The sequence below is a fragment of the Phoxinus phoxinus genome (genome assembly GCF_949152265.1).
Source record: "Phoxinus phoxinus genome assembly, chromosome: 6".
NCBI classification, from domain to species: domain Eukaryota; kingdom Metazoa; phylum Chordata; class Actinopteri; order Cypriniformes; family Leuciscidae; genus Phoxinus; species Phoxinus phoxinus.
In genome coordinates this window covers 36800853-36823367 of record NC_136881.1, presented here as the reverse complement: position 1 = coordinate 36823367, position 22515 = coordinate 36800853, and the positions used below count along the sequence as shown (strand labels likewise).

The 22515-nt window shown below is 38.5% G+C and overlaps 1 protein-coding gene across 1 annotated transcript; it reads left to right on the top strand.

Moving 5' to 3' along the window:
* The first annotated feature begins 464 nt into the window (after nucleotides 1-464).
* On the top strand, nucleotides 465-22088 carry ppp3r1b (protein phosphatase 3 (formerly 2B), regulatory s1ubunit B, alpha isoform, b). The gene is made up of 6 exons (XM_079617289.1): nucleotides 465-670; nucleotides 6770-6809; nucleotides 14288-14464; nucleotides 14786-14845; nucleotides 18270-18454; nucleotides 19894-22088. The coding sequence occupies exons 1-6, from the start codon at nucleotides 668-670 to the stop codon at nucleotides 19939-19941; spliced, it is 513 nt and encodes a 170-aa protein (XP_079473415.1). The 5' UTR covers nucleotides 465-667; the 3' UTR covers nucleotides 19942-22088.
* The last annotated feature ends 427 nt before the right edge of the window (nucleotides 22089-22515 follow it).

Sequence of the window (22515 nt, the reverse complement as noted above, 5' to 3'; positions counted from 1 at the left end):
ATTGTAAATATAGTTTGAAATGCCTTAAGCATTCGGTATTGGTTCATGCTGAAATGCTGCAGTACCTTATCATAAAATGATAACTAATGTAAAATAAATTTAATGTAATGAATTGTGTTACTTTTGTGTGAACTATCCCTTTAAGTGGGCTAATAACAGCATACAATAAATATCCATTCATCTCCTCTTCCGTAAAGTCAAAATACTATGTTTCTCTTTCTGACTTGAGATGCAAAATAATTTGATCAACGTTAATGATGCAAATGTTCGTGTATATATTCAGGGAGAGAGAATATCAGGCATAAATGCCATATACTGTCTATGATATAAATACCCGGATGTGATGTGGTTCTAATGCACCTCCCCCCTCCGCTCCGCTCAGTCCTGTGCTCCCTCCCTCCCTCCCTCTCTCTCTCTCTCTCTCTCTCTCTCTCTCTCTCTCTCTCTCTCTCTCCCTCCCTCCCTCCACCATCAGCTCAACCCACTGCCTCTCTTCCCCCTCCGCTGCGGACCTACCGAAGTCACTGCAGTGAATCCTTCAATCTTCAAACCGAGAATAAGATCCGAGCGACGCGCTTATCGCGACTTCCTCGCTCAGAAAAATAACCGTCAGCGACAGTTGAGTTCCGCGAGTCTCTGCACAAGGCGAAGAAACCCCGGCGACAGAATGGTAAGGATCCCCAACAGCTCTCGCTAAACCGCTGCAAATATATCTGAGATCGCATATACTTCCTATACTGTTGCGCGTCGTATCAATCGCGCGTTTAACGCGCCTTTCTGGTGCCGTGACGGACTGGAAACGCGCTCGCGGTGTCGTGATCAAAGCCGTTGTTGATAAAACAGAGCCATGGCTGTCAGTGTGGCCCACGTTCAGGCTCTGCATGCTATGAGCTGAGAAGAAACACACACGGAAAACACGTCGCTATCTTATAGATTCCAGTGTAAATGCTGTATTTGACCCGATCAGTGATCAACTGTAATGGCGCGGCTGGAAAAGAGAAACATTGTAACGTTTTGGCTGCTAGTAGCTGCTGTTCAATCGATACGGCTGTCAAACTGATCCAGAGCTGGGTTGCTCGTAAAATAGATCCGTTGACAACTTGAATCGACTGGTTGATTCTCCAGGAAAGGTTGACTTTGCTGGGCCATCAGTTATAAGACGGGGATTCCTACATTTGGAGAAGTTTTCTATCCCCTGGCATGATTTTAATATAGCCTATGCTTTTTCAGTTTAGATTGAGTATTTCCTTTCGCCCTCATTTTTAGGGTTTCTTAAAGGGATAGTTCACCCAAAAAATACAAATTCTTCCTTCATTTACTCACCCTCTAGTTGTTCCAAACATGTATACATTTCTGCTGAACACAAAAGGAAGATATTTTGAAGAATGTTTGTAACCAAACTGATGCCTGCCCCACAACTGTTTGCTTCAATTTTCATTTTTGGGTGGACTATCCCTTTAAATCTGCTAGAAGGTCTCTGTTTGGGCTTGTCCGCCCACCCAGCCTTTTCAACTTACCCTGTATAATAGTTTTATAAAAAGTCCTAAAATTAGGGAATTTCTGCCTTGCAACTTTTCATAAGAGCATAAAAAATGTTTCGCCCTGGTTTGATATTAACATGTGCATTTATATTGTTCTTATAACAAGACAATCACTGTCCCACACACTGCTGTCATTACTGCCACACCAAGCATTTTAGATTACAACCGTGTTTCTTCATAAACCTAATATTTGGTTATTATAGAAATTAGGAAGTGACAGGAATGTTTTTAAAATGTTTACATCATGATCTGAGAGTGGATTTATTATGCATCACTGGCCAAACGGATAGTTTAATAGAAATATTGTTGATGAATCACGTTTACTGTAATATTTAGTGTTGTATATGCAATTATGACAGTTAATGAGATGATTGACATGAGAGGAAGTCATATCGCAATTTTTTTTATAGTTCATATCTACCAATATACAGTAAGCTGAAGAAACAAGCAACCTACACGATTCCCTCAGTTATGCAAAACCATAAAAATATTCTTCTGATCCTAGAAGTTATTAGTGTTAGCCGTATTACCAAAATGACAGATGAATTTGTGCCAAAATAGGGTTTGATTGGATGTACTGTCATTGAGGTACACAAAAGATATGGGAAGGTGATGTTTATTTTGCTATGCTAACTATAAGCGGTTAGTTACATATTATTTTATTTGCATTTTTCCCCCTGCTGTCCTTGATCCTATCAGAACAAATCTGCAACCCATTTTTGGGTCTTTCTTGACCTACTAAAAATTAGTAAAACATTTATTTTTAAATGTTTTTCTAGTAAACTGGTTTATGACTGGTCAAATAATGCAAAAATGCATTGGTCCGAAGGTGTGGGAACCCTAAACCTGTTGTTTATGTACCAATTTCTGTGGTATAGGCATTGAATTTAGCCTCAATTTACACTGAGTTGCTATCATGAGCTGAGTGGCTGATACAATGCATATGCATGTATAATTAATGATGGCTAATAAAAGATACACAATGTAAAAGTTTAAAAACGACCCTAGTTGAAACTTGGAATGAGCACTTCTTTTAATCCGATGCTGCAATCGGCCAATGAGAGAATCTCAGTCCTGTGCATCAATGCAAATGACCCTAAAAGAAGACATTCAATGCACTCAATTCAAAGAAAGAAAAGTGTGCATGCTTGGGATGCGTAGCGTAGCATTACGTGCTCCGAGGACTAGCTTCACAGACCCAGAATTAGCCTAGTCTCAGACACTACCAACATGTCTATATTCATCTTAAATTTGATCCCCTTGTACAAGTACTCTAGGCCCAAACATTTCTTCTGTAGTACCTTAAGATCCGGATAAAATCGGATCTTTTTCACATTTCCACTGCTGATTCGGCTGGAAAATGAGTTTAAAAAAAAATGTAGCATGCTAAATAGGGGTGTAACAATATATCGTGCCACAATATATCGCAATACAAAAATGCAACAATACGTATCGTGGATAGTGACAATATGTATCGTGGATAGTTCACCCAAAATAGAAATTACTGTATAAGAAAAAAATCATGTTTTCAGAGTTTTAGTGTCAGTACTACATTACACTACTATATAATGTTGATTATAATGTCTAATAATGCAATGGTCAGCTTCAGAATCATGAATATTTTTATTCTAGTGTCACCATTGTCCTTGAATTACAAGCACCAAGTCCAAACCTGTTCATTTAAACCCACAATGTAATATCAAAGTTAGCATTTTTTTCAACAGTACATTTTTTGTTAACCTTTTATCATATGTCTTGGGAGTATCGCAATAATATCGTATCGTGAGTTCAGTATCGTGATATATATCGAATCGTGAAATGAAGGTATCGTTACACCCCTAATGCTAAAGTTTTATATTCTGAAATAATGGCCAGTTAACAGTAGCTTGCTTTGTACGATATTAGTTAACTTTGGATTGTATTGTTGTTGCTGTCCCTTTAGGATGAATCCCTTAAACAGTTATTTTGTGGCATTGATTCATAATTTTAAAGTTGTAATGAAACCGAAGTAGTGACCGATCTTTTCTTCCGTATTGTGGCGTACATCTGAGTATAACGGATTATTGAAACCAAATGTAATGCCTGGTTCAGATTACACCATTTTTTGTTATGATATTGACTGTCAGATTACGCAATTTGACTCCTAAAATCTTGTCATGTCGTGGATAAGAAACATGTCAGACTACACGTTGCTTTCCGACCAGTCATCGCGTGCCGTCTCACACACACTCTCACAATCGCACTCACTCTCACAATCGCACTCACTCACACACACTCACTCTTGCTCACTAACTCTCACACACACACACACACTCACTCACTCTTGCTCACTCACTCGCACACACACTCACTCACTCTCGCTCACTCACTCACTAGCGCACACTCACTCTCGCTTGCTCACTCACTCACTTGTGCACACACTCACTCTCGCTCACTCACTCGCACACACACTCACTCTCGCTTGCACACTCACTCGTGCACACACACACTCACTGTCGCACACACACTCTCTCTCGCGCACTCACTCACTTGCACACACACACACACACTCTCGCTCGCGCACTCGCTCACTCACTTGCGCACACACACTCACTCTCGCTCACTCACTCACTTGCGCACACACACTCACTCTCGCTCACTCACTTGCGCACACACACTTACTCTCGCTCACTCACTTGCGCACACACACTCACTCTCGCTCGCTCACTCACTCGTATTCACACTCTCGCTAGCTCACTCACTTGCGCACACACACTCACTCTTACTCACTCTCTTGCACACACACACTCACTCTTACTCACTCACTTGCACACACACACTCACTCTTGCTCACTCACTCACTTGCACACACACACTCACTCTCGCTCGCTCACTCACTCGTACTCACACTCTCGCTCGCTCACTCACTTGCGCACACACACTCACTCTTACTCACTCACTTGCACACACACCCTCACTCTCGCTCACTTGCGCACACACACTCACTCTCGCTCACTCACTCACTTACGCACACACACACTCACTCTTGCTCGCTCACTCTCTCACTTGCACTTGGGTTCCATTTGGGACAGGGCCGCTGATGAACACGAGCTTGAAGGAGCAGGGTTTAAGTGCGCTAAATGATTGAAGAAGTCTTGCTTACGTCATCAGAGAAAAGTCTTGTGATTTCGCCAGTTATGACTTTTTAATTAAACATTATGAGGTCAAAACATTTGTTAAAAATGAAACATGCACAGATGACTTGTTCACAATAAGATGCGTTAGCATGCATGTAGAAAATAGATTTTCAAAATTAGTAAAAAGTTTTCAAAATTATGCAAATGTAAATCCGTTCACCGCATGTTTAGGGGTACAGGCCTGATTTGCGTATTCATTTAATATCATTACTTTTAATCTGCCCTTTACCTTAAATACCCAATAAATACTTCAAGCCGTTATTAAAGTATTTATTCCAAAATAAAGCACAAATCACAAGGGTTTCTCTTGAAAGTAAAGATATAAGTGCCAGTTGGCTTCCTAACAGATGCGCCTACTGAAGGAGCTTCCTGATTGGACATTTGAAATGATTGGGAATGTGGTGACGTCAAACGCAGCTCAAATATAGTTACATTTTAGCCGAGCATTCATTCCCTGTATGAAAGTTTCCTCCGGCTTTTGCTTTGAGGTGTCTTTCCTTGCCTGGTGACTTTGCTCACGCTTGAGACCATATAACCAGATGAAGTAATCCTAAACCCTCAATCCACTTTAAGTTAATTTGCTGTCGCTCCACCACTAAAGTTAAAATAGCACAGGGCACTCAACCTTAGCTAACCTACTAGCTGTGGCAAAACACGGTCTGGTTGTAGTGCACATGAGCGCACTAACTCATATTCGAGGGAGAGACGTACTGAAACGGCTCTGTTTGAATACAGTAAATAAGAGAAGTCAGTGTGTTTGACCACACAGTGACTGAAGTGTGGCCTGTCCCACACGGGTTTAATCTACTTCCACACCATATGTGCAAACACGCATGTACACACAGCGCCCAAAATACACAACCTCTACTAGACGTTTTATCAGCGCCAAAGTGTGCTCAAGTTTTATATTAGAACAGAGATGTTAATACTTCTCCTTTTTACAGTTTTCATACATTTTCTCTTATCTTATCCCCATGACTGGATCATAATCACATAGCCTCACGGGAACTTGAGTTTGTAAGCTGTGATACTATGTGATGCACATTTAACGGAGAGCTATGGATATTGTGGAAGTTGCTGTAGATCCTTCTAGGCGCAGCGATGTCCCGGTTGATCTGTCCCGCTCTCTATATTGGGTTGTGGTAGCTTTGGCTTCTTCCTGCAAGTCATAACAGGCCCTCAGCAATCCGCTCCTGAAGACACCACCAGCCCACTTGCAGACTTGAAACAACTTGATTTTTGGTCTGGGATGTCACGCCTTGTGAGAAATCGTTTGTTGAAATCGTGCCGTCTGGCCGTCTTGTAGATTTAAAAATCAAATCGTATAATTGCGCATCCCAATGCCATATTATTTCTCTTCCCTGAAACCCAAAATGAGATGCGAAAAAAAAAAAGATTGTTGTGAAATATTATTACAATTCAAAAGTGACAGTATTTATAATGTTACAAAATATTTCTGCTCACAGAATCCTGAAAAAAAAATGATCGCCGTTTTCACAAAAATAAATATGAAACCTTCATTCATTATCATAAATGTTTCTTGGACAGCAAATTTCTGATTCTGATAGAATGATTTCTGAGGGATCATGTGACACTGAAGACTGGAGTAATGATGCTGAAAATTCAGCTTTGACATCACAGGATTTTAGATATTGATGTTGCCACCATTTACATCTATAATAATCCTGTTTCATTTGCCATCTGTAGCATCGTAAACACACCCCGATAATCTGATTATCTACTTAACTAAGACGCGTTAGGTGCCATAGTGGTGACTCTGAGGACCCTTTCCCCTTGTGACTCCCGTGACAGTGTAGTGAACATTTACTACATCAACACACACACACACAACTTTTTCATTACAGGAAATAGTAGCCTAAAAGACATATTATGCTTGGTTGAGGTATTTGATGACACCAAATCATTGATTATGTAGTTATAATTGTTTTGATTTCCTCAATCGGTATCAACGACATTCAAAAATATATTCCCCTTGGTTAACATTTTAAGTGTATTGACATGCTGATTCAGACTCTTGTTCTCTCTCTACAGGGAAATGAGGCGAGTTATCCCTTGGAGATGTGCACACACTGTGAGTAAATTGGGTATTACTATTTAATTTGTAAATAGGGAAATTCAGTCATGGTTTATGCAGGTCGAGCACTAGATCTAAACCGATGCCTGGATTTGTTTCAGGACTCTTTTAACAGTCCAAAACATGTGTTCGGCATCAACAATTGATGATTATGTAATTATTGAGGATTATGTAGGAGATGACGAGGTTTGGAAACTGATGTATTTTGTATGCAGGGATGGGTTAAAATCCCTTTAAGGCAAGTCAGTCCACATGGTGGCCATCTTGACAGGGCCCTGGGCAGTGGTTAAATGAGGTTTGCGGATTTGTTTCCGGCCTACAAGAAAGAACTAGATATTGCATCATATTGCACTACTGAATAAAGTAAATATGTTTAAAATCTACTTTTGGATGAAAGGAGACTGGCCAATCAAAGCACTCTGCAATAATGTACAGCTTATAAAAAAATTATGTGTTTTTTGAACATTAAAGCATAACCTAATCTATTAACCCATTAAACAAAATAACGGACTTTTAAAATGGCATCAAATGACCCTTTAATATTTTGAATTAGTTTTATATTAGTACTTTATATTTTCCATTTGAATTAAACTTTTAGTATTTTTTTTTTTTTTTTGTCATTTTATTATTTATAAATGTGTCTATTTAGGTGGGTTTAAAAAAAAATGTTTTATGTCAATTTTTGTACTTAACCTAAACAAACCACTTTATTGTGCACCGGTCAATGTTTTTTTCAATTGACCCTCCTGCAAATTTACGTCACATAAACAAAGATGAACCGTGTTTAGTCTCTAGAACTGCACAATTCTGGATAAAGTGAGAATGACTAACAAATTCTAGCTAAACAAAATAACATTTATGTTTATTTAACATGAGGTTATGACAAAATGTTATATGAAACAAATTAAATTTTCATATATAAAATTAAACAAAACGTTTCATTAATTTGAATTAATAATTATTTTTTAATTGGGTTGAATAAATAATTCAATGACTCACTCATAAATACTTCACTACTCTATGAATTTTTGAACCAATCTCTTGAATGAATGATTCAATGGCAAATAATTTTTTTAACAGTCACGTGTCGCCACCTACTGGCATAACGATGTAATTATCTTTGGAAAATGTAAATATTTGCAACACAGAAGTAATGATACTGTGTGGTTAGAAAGACTGTATGCGAGTCCTGTTTAATCCCTCTTTTCATACATGACCACTGCTCTTTCTGGCTCAGCGGTGTGATTTTTGTCAAAGATTAATAGACATGTCTGAACCGTTGTCATTTAGGAATAAAATCACGTGGGTATTTAATTCGCTCTTTTAGCGATTAATCGTACGGTCAATACATGTTGCTCGTTGTGGACGATCAGAATAAGCAGCCGTGAGTGTAGTCTAGTTCGGTCCTTTAAACGCGTGTGGCTGCTGCTTTGGGATCAGCTGGAAGATCAAGACATGAGGGAGAGGGCTTTCCCTGGATCAGTGGGGCTCTCCTGGTTTGGAGGAGGGCCAGTGCCAGACCGGGTGGCGTAAGGGTGCTTGCTGTGGATATGTGGGCTATAAATGCCTCCAGCTGGTAAAGGTTAGTCTCGGGGCTGCAGGAAGCACGAGTCTGTTTATTTATAGAGTTGGTGGGGGTGAGTAAAAGATCATGAGGCGATGGCCCATTTTTAATCGGTTTCTTTTTTGTGCGGTTCGTAATTCTTGACAAACACATTTAGGAGAGCTTTATGATTTTTGATAACCCTTTTTTTTACTGTGAATGTGATGGCCGGTGCTTGGCCGTGAAGTCTCTTTCAGAACCAACTGTTAAAGGGTTAGTTCACCCAAAAATGTTAATTACTGACAGAATTTTTATTTTTGGGTGAACTATCCCTTTAACAATTATTTAAATGGACAGTTCACCCAAAAATGAATATTCTGCCATTATTTTCTCAACCTAATGTTGTTTCAAACTAAAAGAATATATATATATAAAAAAATGTCCAAACAATGAAAGTCAATGGGGGATCTTCTTTTGTGGTCCAAGCAGACATAAAGAAAGTCATACAGGTTTGGAAAGACATGAGAGTGAGCAAATGATTACAGAAATGTTGTTGTCGGGCGAACTATCCCATTTAGAAATAATTGTAATGTTACTGTTACTTCATAACCTTTGCACATATAGAGAAAGAATATGCAGAACTTTCTCCACTTTGTAAGTAAAACTAAATTATTAGAGTATGTTTTATAAGCAAATACTATTTCAGTCTTTCCACTTCAAAATGTAATGTTTAATTCAATGTGTGACATGCTGTGTCTTTGTAATTATTTGTGAAATTCACTAGCTATTTTTAAATGATAAAATTGAGGAAGAGATGTCCTGTGAATAAGAGGACAACACTCTTTCAAATATTTGATGGCACTAACATGGCAAATCCAGTGATTTTATTCTTCCTCACAACCGTAATGATGAAAGCAAAGCAGTGGGAGGTCAAAGGTCAAGGCGAGCCAAATTCCCAGGAGCTTATGCTGCCGAATGAGGCTCCAGTAATGAATTGTGCAGGACTGTAACTGGGTGATAACGAGTGTGCTGCTGTGAAACTGAGCCACCTGTTGGTCAGATGGGTGCTTGGCAACCACAAGGACATCATAAGGCCTCTCAAATTAGCAGCTGTGGTAACACGACACTTATGACATCATCCCAAATCAGTTTTGATGAGATGCTGCATCTGGCAAACACAGACTGTTTATTTGACATACAAAAAGAAAAGATGATTCTTGTCACTACATTCACCCCGACACCGTTTTATTGGATCATGAGAAGGCTTTGTTTATGAGGGATGTGCACACAAAACGGATATCCATGTCCAAAATCGCCCCCTATACCCTCACTCACTATTCCCTACATTAGTCCACTTGGAGTGAATGAAAACGAGTGAGTGAATTCGGACGCCAGAAGCGCTGTTGTTTGTGCTTGTCGTTTAATAATCATTTGAAACTTAGCAAGCTGGCAGCTCCAGTTGTAATGAAAATATTTACCTTGAACTTTGTCATGGAAGCTAGCATAAACCTTAACTAAACAACTTAATAATCTAGTAAAATATACCTGTATGATATTATGCTGTACCCACATTGGACCAGCGGTTTAGAAAATGGATGCGGCGCCATCTTCTGGTCAGACGCGGGAATTCAGTCGGCGACTCTCACAGTGCATTATGGGTATTCTCTAGCCGTTGAGCGTACATCGGTTGTACACTCGTTATTGTGGGATAACGAGTGCATTGTGGGATTGAATGTGTGCATTCGATAACGTCCACTATGGTTTCGGACACCACTACAAATGGCTGTTCCCTCAAATAGTGCCCCTATTTCAGGATATAAGGGTGATTTCGGACATACTTTCAAAATATTTTGAGGAAGTGCTTCAATATTTAATATTAAAGTAGTATTGTTCCAGGGTAGGGCTGTAAACGATTAATCGAATCCAAAATAAAAGTTTGTGTTTACATAATATATGTGTGTGTATTATTGTGTATAATTATTTTGTAAATACACACACATGCATGTATTTATTTAAGAAAAATTTGTTATTTATACATAAATTATAAATCATATAAAAAAATATATGTAGTATATAAATGCAAATATTTCTAAAATATATACATGCATGTGTGTGTATTTATATATACAAAATAATTATACACAATACACACACATATATTATGTAAACACAAACTTTTATTTTGGATTCGATTCATCGTTTACAGCCCTATTCCAGGGTAAATAAGTTTAGTTATTAATTGACAGCATTTGTGGCATAATTTTGATTACCACAAAATATTATTTCGACACACCCATCGTTTTCTTAAAATCAAGGCTACACTGACTGAGGTTATAATGCAAGTGAGCCAAAATTTGGCGGATTTAAAAGCAGAATGTGAACCTTACAATATTGTTCAATATTCACTTCTATTAAAAAAGTGCCTCATGTTGTTGCTTTGGATTTCTGTGGTAATTATGTCACAAAGGCTGTGTACTGAACTGTCTTAGAGAGGGCATTTGCATTAGACACGTTCTTGCATTGTTAAAACGTCTAGTTGGAGCGCAGTGGAGCACTATCTAGTGTCATTGACACATTTGAAAAGATATAGCAAAAGTTGACACATTTCTCTAATGAGAGTGCACCACTGCTCTGAGATGGATGTCCGTGTTGCATGGGGGCTTTTCTGAGAGGCCCTTATCAGCCATTACAGTGTGAGAGACCACAGACGATCAGCCCGACTGCTATAAATATCTTCCCATCTCGACATTGTTTGAATACTGTGGCTCAGTGATGCAACAGTCATGCTGACGCCAAAGTGCCTGTAGTGAAAACTTTTTATTAGAGATCCGCTGATACTGATAGCCGATAATTCAGAATGATATCTGCCGATATTTAGATTTTCTTAAGGGAAATCTCTCCCAAATAATGCTGCAAACTATAGTACAGGGAACCCTCTCATTTGGTACATTAAAATGAACAACAGAGCTATTATATTCAACTGGTATTTATTTTCAGATATAATATTTACACTTGCATTTTGGTGAGTTGTACTGTATCTTTCAACATATCTTCTGATGTTCATCCATGTTTTTTATATATAATTTGTGTTAAAGTGGAAGAAAAGACTGCCGCTTCATCTGAGGCTCTACAGATCTGTCACATTTAGGAGCATCAAAATGCCATTTATTGTTTGAATTTCGTGATAAAATGTACAAAATTTGAAAGCTGTGACTTTGTTTCTTATCTGAAGTTACAGAGCACAAAGCTCTTTGAGATTATTGAATGGAAGACAAATAATGTTTGGTGTTGGGAAAAAAACGCAGACCTGACAATCCTGGCTTCTTCAACTACGGTCTACGGGTGATTCACAGGGTCAAATAGAGCCTGCTTTATAGTCACTATTTTCAACTGTCAATGCGTTACTGTTGCCCTCAACACGAGAGATTTTCTTCACACACACTATGGGTTGCAGTCTGAACTATGGGTTGCAGTTTTTCCGCACCCTTTTGATTGACAGGAGACAAGCAGCCCTGATTATTGGCTGTTTAAAAAAAAAAATGGTCCGATACTGAAAATAATTGCTTTTATCAGCCATTACAGATTATTAGCCAATACATCAGTGCATCTATAATTTTTTATTCTTTTGAGGCCTAGAAAGCCCCTTTAGCAGGTAATGCAAATCTGTCCTAAAATGGCCCCACTCGCCACTTTCAGTATGTGGACTGTGACACCCTTTGTCCTGACGTCTCGCGGCACGACAGATGCATGATGGTGTAATACAGTCACCTGGTTTATTGACACACATTGGCACTAGCTGTATCAGGGTTAATCCATGGTATATTAATAGATATGAAGTATGAGCAGTTATATCATCTGCTTTAGGGTAATCTGGGAAGTGTCCACAAACTCGAAATAGCCCAGCAGAAATCCGCATGCGTCTCTTTACTTCTCTTGAAGCACGGAGAATATTATTGTCTTCCCGAGACCTAGATATTCGATTTGTCCTCTGTTGAAGACTTTTTTTATTTTTTATTAATTATTTTATTTATTTAATCTGGTCTGTCAGGGATATTGAAATTATTTAGATTTAAAGCTACAATATGTAAAAAAAAATTGCCGCTATGGGTCGCTAACCTCTTACAAAAACAAAGGTGTAGGTTGGTGACGCAGTGAATAAGAGGAATCATGGAAGTTGTCGTCATGCCGATGGATCTAATAATGTTTATGGATGAGTGAAAACATTCACTTTTTTTACTTGACTGTGGTATGAAGTAGGGCACGATTGCTAATGAGAGACAGATATCAGCGCCACACGCGAGTCCCGCGGATATAAAGAAATGAGGACATTTAAATCTACCGAACTACCCGCAAGTGCTGAATTAATACTAGCACAGGTCAGTTTATTAGACGAATGAAACTTGTGAGGTAACGCAGCGCTGTTTCACTTGGTCTAACGTTACACTATCACACTAAACCGCATTTGCGTGTGTTAAAAGTTATGTTTTTCTATGTATTAGTTTGTTGGCTATATGAGAATAGCAGTAAGCTAGATCATCATTAGAATAACATACTGATCATATTCTAACATTTCATCATGTTGAGCTATATAACATTGATTTATTTTATGTACATTTGCTCACCTGTCTAATAAAGTACACACGAGCGGCGTCTATTTCAAGTCTGTGCCGGTCTGCAGATTTTGGGCAGTCGGAGTTGGCAGATTTCACAGAAAATTGCGTAGTATATGATGGGAACAGACTAGCTTTTTTAGCTTCAGACTATGATTCCATAGAGGATATAAAAAAATACATATATTTTGACAGAAAAAAAAAAAATGTGTCTGTAAAAAATCCTCCGATGATGCAAAAATCGTCATTTTGCGTCATCTGAGGATTTTTTACAGACAAAAAAATACATAAATCTCTTGTCTCAGGGGGATATGAGGGAGAGAAGCACAGTAATTTGAAAATACTACAGGTTTTCTACTGATACAAAGCTGAATGCTAAATCCTGAAGTAATGAAGTATCCCTTTAACCATTTACAAAGTCTGCTAGATGCCTAGTGTTTTAAAATCTTCAGATTATAAAAGGCGTGTAGTGTACTCCAGTTTTAGTTGAACAGAGTGAGTTGGGCCTCAGAACCGTATCCCTGACACTTGGCGACAGTTGCAAACTTTGAGAATCGCTGATCTCTTGTGATTTTTCGGTGTTTAATTCGATTAACCGCACAGCGGTAACAGCAAACAGTCTGACAGCGGATTACTGGAGGTGTGTACCACGTGGCTGTGTGAATGAGATTAGGTCATTTAGCAGTCCGCGGCACACAGCACAACACTGAGCCGTAGCTGGACGGCAGTCCTCTGAGAGATGACCATGACTGCCAGGCAGAAGAAACTGGGTACGGCTCCTTCTGGCTTTCTGATGGGAGCCAAAGATGGATGTGTGTGTGTATGTGTGTGTGTGTGAGAGAGAGAGAGAGAGAGAGAGAGAGAGAGAGAGAGAGAGAGAGAGAGAGAGAAAAAGAGAGAGCCTTGGATATGGAGTTTAGTGTGTGTGTGTGTGTGTGTGTGTGTGTGTGTGTTTTAAGACTTGTGCAATCCTCGTAACCATTTGAGATTGACGTTTTGAAGATCAATTATTGATGGTTGTAGCCGAGGGAAAGCTTAGAGAATGAGGAAAGGATGTATAATTTAGTCTGTGTTTTGTGTTGCGTTTCTATTGAAATGAATTGATCTCTCTCTCTCTCTCTCTCTCTCTCTCTCTCTCTCTCTCTCTCTCTCTCTCTCTCTCTCTCTCTCTCTCTCTCCCTCTCTCCCTCTCTCTCTCTCTCTCTCTCTCTCTCTCTCTCTCTCTCTCTCTCTCTCTCTCTCTCTCTCCCTCTCTCCCTCTCTCTCTCTCTCTCTCTCCCTCTCTCCCTCTCTCTCTCTCTCTCTCTCTCTCTCTCTCTCAGTTGACGCTGATGAGATTAAAAGACTAGGAAAGCGGTTTAAGAAACTCGACCTTGATAACTCGGGCTCTCTCAGCGTGGAGGAGTTTATGTCTCTACCCGAGCTGCAACAGAACCCGCTGGTGCAGCGAGTCATCGATATATTCGACACGGACGGCAATGGAGAAGTGGACTTTAAAGGTCAGTAAATGTACATTGTTTAGGGTCTTTAAGCGTCATGATAGTGATGACATTATTGCAAAGCATACTGAATTTCCAGAGTTAGTCTTTTTTTCTTACATCTATTTGCATGATCAGTTGTGATTGGTCTGGTGTTCCTTGCATATATTTACTCAATCATATCTGCCTTTATGCAGAACCAAAGCCTAAAATTGTGTGGCCTAGGAAATGTAGTAATTTATGTGTTTTCTGACCAGTTGAAATTGTTGCATTGAGAAGCACAAGCCCAATGCTAGTTCAGTTCAACCTTCAACTTCTTCAATTGTCTTTTTTCCCTTACAGAGTTCATCGAAGGCGTCTCTCAGTTCAGCGTCAAGGGCGACAAGGAGCAGAAGCTCCGCTGTGAGTCTCTTTCAGTTTTGAATCTCACCAGCACTTTTAACCCTGTGAAGCCTACTGTCATATCTGATGTGCAAAGGCCTCTACATTATCAACATGAAAACTGAAACGCAATCTGCTCCATGCCGTCTGTCATCTGATTGATAGTTACGCTTTTAGGATCATTCTGCTCTGAAATCTTTAAAAACTTAAAAATAACTTTTATATTGTTATTAAAGGGGTCATGACATGTTTTTTTTTATTTTATTATTATGTTCCCTTAGGTGCAATTATAGTATTACTATAGTTTTTTTTACAAAAAACTTTTAAAATGTAGTGATTTATGACCTTTTCCCACCCTGTTTCTCATCCTCTGATTCAAACAGTCTGTTTTGGGGGTTTTTCCCCTTTAAGAGTTCAGTGTTAACGCCCACTGCTATGATTGGCTAACGTCAGTGCCTATGCATCAATTATTAACGCCCCCAGCCAGAACCTGTGCGGATTCGGCGCAACTGTTTAATAGCGGGTGATGCATGCGAAGCGATGGCTCTTGCAATGATAAAACCTTATTATGTTTGAGCCGGAATCAGAGGAACATGAACCATCACCACGACAACGAAGACTGGATCAGCCCGTGTCCACATGGAAAGTGAAACTATTTTGAATTAATAAAAAAAAATTAACCCGAGACACTTGAAAACGGATTATTGTTGCATAATTATCCTATAGCTTAATTTGCTAACAGTTTAACATTATTTAACTAATTCCAATGAAATGATAGGGTGTACCACGGACAAAAATGCATGCACTGGCCATATTTGAAGATGCAGCATTGATAAAGGCAACATTTTTAATTTTCTATCACATGTAGGCCTACTAGAAAGGCGACATATTTTCAAGATTCTCTTATACAAATGTGTTTATATTAGCCAGTGATAAAAAGTAAGTTTGCGTCGTCGTTATTGAGCCCATAGTCGGCACGGACTTATCTTTGAGCAACCGTTTTCTGGCAAAGCCAAGCATCATATTGGGATTTTTTCCTCAAAACAGTCATCCTTCAAATGTATAGAACACTGCCGTGACTGGGACGTCCACAAAAAATAAAGTGCATCCATTTTTCCCTGACGACTGGATCTTTCAGCGTATTTAAAAAGTAGTTTGAAGTTTTAAATACATTACTTACAGTTTGCGTCGTCGTTGTTGAGCCCAGAATAGACGGCACGGACTTATCTTTGAGCAACAGTTTTCTGGAAAAGCTCAAAACAGTCATCCTTAAAATGTATAGAACAAACGCTTAAACTAACACTGCCGTGACTGAGACGTCCGCAAAAAATAAAGTGCATCCATTTTTCCCTGCCGACTGGATCTTTCTGCAGCGTATTCAAAGATGTTGTTTGTCCACAGCCAGGAACAGCACATCTGCGGCATCGTAATTTCCCTGTACACAGACAGACCCACTCGCTGTCCGTCGACTGAACACTTGTGAGGCGCGCGGCGCGCGGGGCGCGACAACGATACGAAATGAGCGTAGTTGTCTTGCGCTTAAAGCGTAGTTGTCTTGTGCTGGAGGCGGTCATATGCAAACGCTGGTACGTCACTTCGTACCGTGACGTCACTTCTTACCATGGATCCAGAACGAGCTGTATTTAGAGATTGATTAAATAAATGATTCGTTTATAATGGGGAGGACGTCTTAAGCTATGAAACTTGGAGGACGTTTTAATGGTACAAAGACCTCTTATATACCAAAAGATCAAGGCAAATTTGGTTTCTCATGTCATGACCCCTTTAATATTTCAAGATGAACACTCACTGGACTGAAGCAACTTAGGTTTACTTGATTATCCATACATACATTTTTTGAAAAATCACATGAAAATGTGAGTATCGATATGTCAGATGATCTCTCAATCATCATTGTATTGCAGTGCATTACATGTTTTTTTCTCCCACAATAAAAATGACCGCTCATAAAACTAAGCATTTAAATATATCCTACTTAGATGTATAATTGGAAGAAATAGTGACAACTGATATTTCTATACAAATGTTATAAAGATCCTATTCATTTACAAGTTATCTGAATTTCATCTTGGTGCAACTGCACCAAATTTAATATTTTTTGCTCAGTTTGTGCCTCTGAATAAAATAAATATGTTTTTTCGTTCTAGAGTTTGAGCTTCATATTCTCACTATATGATATTACATGAGCCATAAAGCATGATGCAGAGTCCTGCACGTGGGCGGGTGAACCGCTAATATTTGATGTAATGGGTGGAAGAATATTTACGTTGTCATTTGAGAAGCGGGTGCGTGTCGGGAATCAATAGGCGAGGGCGGACTGCGGGTCCAATATCCAAGACTATTTCGACTGCTTTCGGTACACGCTGCTTTCAAGCGGTCCGTGCATATTTGTTCACTTTCTGAAGACTGTCAAAGGTTTCTATATACAATGCGTTTTGCAGAATTAAACATTATAGCCAGTAGCACTGAATTGAAGAGATGGACAGCTTCAGTGTCAAACGGGTCGTGTCGGGTACAGATTTAAATTAGTACCAAAAAAACACATACAATCTTTACATATATAACACTGCCCGGCCCAAAAAAATCGCTGTTTGGATTTAAGTGCAATGCTTAAGAGTTTATGATTGGATCATTATTGCAGTTATTATGAGGTTTCTAGCGTGTTATTTTTTTGGTAACAGTTTTTTTCTAGCTCTAATTGATGTAGGAAAACATCATGTTCATATTACAGAATGACAATGTCAAGATTCATCAGGCTCAGATTGTGAAAGAATGTTTAGGAAAAGCATGAAGAATAATTTTCACACATGAATTGGCTTTGGGATGTGGTGGAGGAGAGTGCTGGACTCTTGCATTGTCATATAAGATTTTGACCAAAAGCTGATGCACCTCTTGATGGAAAAAAAAACATTAGTTCCTATAGACTTTCAATGAATTTAAGGTCTGGACTCAGCTCTAGGTGCCAATTCATGTGTGGAAATTATTCTTCATATTCCTCCGCAACCATTCTTGCACAATCTGAGCCTGATGAATCTTGACATTGTCATCCTGGAATATGAACATGATGTGTCTTCCTATATGGTTGTTTAAGAAATGAAAAGCTGCACACTACATCAATTAGAGCTGGAAGAACTGTTGCCAAACATATAACATGCTAGACTGCAATAATGACCCAATCATAAAATCTTAAACATTTGCCTGTTTAAATCCAAACAGCGACTTTTCTTTTGGCCTGGAATATACAGTATGTCTAAATGCGTAACAAACCTTTTTTTTGTTTATTATTTTTGTTTTAGATTTTTTGGAATTATTCCATGTCTGACTAAAAATGTTGGTTCAAACCAAACCCCCAAAAAAAAAAAACTCAAAAAAGCCATAAAACTAGTTTTCTGTCGTGTTTTTGATTCTTGGTTTGTTTCTGCAGTTGCGTTCAGGATTTATGACATGGACAAGGACGGCTACATATCCAACGGCGAGCTGTTCCAGGTGCTGAAGATGATGGTAGGGAATAACCTGAAGGACACCCAGCTGCAGCAGATCGTCGACAAAACCATCATCAACGCAGACAAGGACGGGGACGGGAGGATATCCTTCGAGGAGTTCTGCGCTGTGAGTCTCACACGGGCCATTTCACTTTTGGGTCCGGTTTACACACCAAACATTTTCATCTGCAGATGACCTTTTCAGCTCTCACTGCGGGAGAAAATAGGCTGAAAATAAAACAAAAGGGTCATTGCACGGCTCAACATTAACGTTTGTCCAGGACATTTACTTGTCCTACCGGTCCTAAAACTTCAGCGACAAAAAATAACTAGGACAGCATTGAAACGCAAGAATGATTCTGATTTTATTACATTAAATGTAAAGAGTTATTGATAATTGATCATGTATTTCTGATAATAAGCCAGCGCTGTTGAGGCTCGCACTGCCTGACTTTAGTGAGAAATTGAGCGTAAAAGCTCACATAAACATACTGACTACTGAGGTAATAATTCAAAATGTTTAGTTTTTTATGCATAACATGATATAGTTAAGCAACATAACACGACCAAGGGAGCTGTTTTGCCGAATATTATCACGATTGCAAATGTTTCAATGATTTTATAGTTCAATAAACAAGTGGTTAATATTAAATCACTTACATTTTAGACACAATATTGACTGTTTTTATTCTATTTCTACAAAAGACCACAGCAGAACCATTGCGTATTTTCAAAGCAACACTCAGCGGCGTTTTGTTATTGAACGATTCAGCGTTTTGAACCAATCGGTTAAATCAAAGATTCAATGACTCGCTTATTACATTACTTACTGCCACCTACTGGCAGTTTAGTTTTACGTTTAAAAGTATCATGCCATTTTTTTTCCCCAACATTTCTTATTTGTACATTCAAAAATGCGTTTAAAACATTAACCACATAACTTTTTATTTATTGCCGTTTTAAAATTTGCAGTCTAAATAATTTAATTTGATTGGTAACAGCCCTATAGTGTCTTATTATTATAATTAAATGTATTGATCAAATGTAAGAATTTGACATGAAAGATGACGCATACATTTAATACGGTTATTAACCAAAAATATGCACGTTTAAGTATTTAAATCTGATAGAACACTGATGACAATGTTCATCAATAACTTTTGTACTAGGACAAGCACATGACGAGGCTTAATGTCGAACCCTGCATTGGTTGTTGTTGGTTTAAAAATTATTTTATTTTATACGTTTCTATCTCTATAAACGGTTTTGAAAAACTTTGTCCAGTACTTGTGAATAAATGTATTGATTTATTGATCAGGAGTTGTGGGAACACTAAATAGAATACATTTAATATGAATCCCATTATTATAGATATTTTTCCTGTGTTTTTTTATTTTTGGTATGTTTTTTGCGGTGGTGCTTTAATTAGCGCGCTGCAAGAAAAAAAAAAAAAAAGTGGGTTATTGAAACATTACACTTTTTTTCTTCTTCTTCTTTCTTTAAAAATAATCTCTGGTTATGAAATGTTATGTTATGACACTTTTTCCTGTCACCCTTTATCCGCAGGTGGTTGGTGGCTTAGACATTCACAAAAAGATGGTGGTGGACGTGTGAAGAGACGAAACAGGCCCTTCACTGAACACCCTCTTTTTCACTTCTCCATTTCTGAGAATCAGCTCCAGACGTTCCGCTAACACACTCTCTCTCTCTTTCTCTCTCTCTCTCTCTTTCTGTCTTTCTCTCTTTCAATGGAAGTATTTCTCTGAATGATGCCTCTGTTCCCCGTCTGTACTCCCTGAGCCTTGTGACGCCTGCCATCCTAAGTGTTAAAGAGCATGAGATTCTTCTGTCCACGTTCTCGGGTATTTAAGGACAGTCAGAGAGACGTCGTCTCTGTCGATTACCGAGCGATTCAGTGTGGTGGAGAAGGAAGAGAGGAGGGTGTGTGTGTGTGTGTGCGCATGTGTGTACGTTCTTTATTTTTATTTTTGAAGGGGGGGATTTTTTTTGTATTTATTTTGGTCCTGTCTTTTTTAAAGATGATCTAGGTCTACAGGGAATACATGTATGCGAGCGATATATGACTTGACACTTGATTTCAGTGCAACACGCTTCAAGCATGAAGTGCCAATCGAAACATACAATAGCTGAATATTGAAATCGCTATCTGATGTTCTTCATGTCATGGGGAGATTAAAAAAAGTTTGTTAACAAGCTTATTATTTATTTTTTTTTGGTTTGATATCTGCTTCAGATCTCACGCAAAAATACAAATCCGATTCGAATTTTCTACCGAGAATGTGTGCGTGTATGTGAACGTGTGCTGTGTTAATATTGTCAGGGAGTTCATCTACCGTCTTGCTTTCTGATTGATATACAGTAGACTAGGGTAAAAAGTAAATATATTTGAAGTTGTGCACATATATATATATATATATACACGTATGGTTTACTTTTTAAGACCGGTGTTTTATCGCAGGGGTCGGGTGGGGAGGGGCGATCAGATTACATATTACTGTAGGATGGAACCGTGCCATCAGTAAACTCAACTTTTGTGTGTGTGTGTGTGTGTGTGTGTGTGTATTCTGGATTTATTACCATTTTAACACCGCAAACGAGTCATTTTGATTTACCTCGCGACACTGTAGTTACTTGCGAGGATACAGTGCATATTGTGGCGGACTGAATCCACAATAACACCTGATTTGAATATTTGTTGTGGAAATTTAAGGTTAATTTTTCCAAATTGACTGCAGGCAGCATTGTAAAGATCTTAGTAGCTCATATTTGTATATTAGGGACTGAAGGACAGAATGCGTGTTTTTGTGGGCTTGGGTTTTTTAAGCTTTAATCGAGTTAAGGTTCGCAGCAAAGTAGGCAAAAACCAGACCAGACTGACCATCAGTTTCTCTCTTTCACTTCATCATTTCAAAGACTGATCGATGGGATTCGATTTGTTCAAGAAGGAGAGACCAAGCTAAACGTTGTCAATGCGGATGAATAAACTCGGAAGCGTTCGCTAGTTTGCTTTAAATGTGAATCTCCCGCGCGAACCGGCGCCATCTTCTGCACGGAGACGCGCAGCGTGTCTTTCCCGAGGACTGTCGAGGTCTTGTGATGTGCTTGCATGATACGGGAGGGGTTCTCTATTTTTTTTTTCTATTGTGCATGTAGATTTTTTTTTTGGGGGGGGGGGGGGGGGGGGTGATTCTCTTGTTTACATATGAATCGTACTTTTGAGATATAATCTGAATGACAGTTACATATAAATATATGGACGTTGCCAAAGTTTTGGTAAATGTTTAAATATGGAAATGATTTTAAAGCGAGTTTCTTCACTACATTTATCCATAAATATTATTATTCTGAAAATAAGAATGTGTGAGTTATTCTGGATTGGTGTCCATCACTCCCAGCGAAGCTTCTTTTTGTTCTTTCCTCTTTTTTAAAAAAGAGGGAGTTATGTTTTTTTTCTTTTTTTTCGTTATTGGTTTGGTTGAATTGTTTTGTACAGAATGTGTGTTTATTAATGCTTCTTGCTTTCGGTTCTGTTTTGTATTTCTTCAGCTGGGGGTCAGACAGCCATCTATATAACTTTCGGTGTGGTGGGATTTTGGACAAAGGAAACATAGGCTACAAGTGAATGAAAACGTTTCGCTTTTAGGTTCAACGTTTTGTTTCTTTCTTCATGTCTCTGCATGCTGCGTCATATGCTGTGGGAACCATTGAAATGTCATTCATGAAAATGAGAAATAAAATATTTGAGACTTGTACAACTGTGTTCTGGTTGTGTCAATTGCACCATAATGTCCAAAAAGCGGTACATTTTCATGTTCCCATTATGCATTTCTTAATATATTTCTTAATATATAATAATTTTGATCATTTTGGTGATCAAATATGTTTTAAGAGATACATTATTGACTAATAGGGTGGCTTTAATTGCAATCTCCCCGGAAAAGACATTTTGTTTGGTAGGAAAACAAAATTATTACCAATGGATTTGCTGAAATTTCGGCTGTTAGTTGGTTTCTCACTCTTAAATATCCTGTTTAGTAATAAATTGTCAAAAGCTGGTTATAAATATCTAAATGGTCACCGAGTAAGGCTAACTATATAGCCTATCTGTTTCAATCCAAAATCCTCCATGGCATTTTCATGCCATTGTGTAAATGAATTATTAATAGT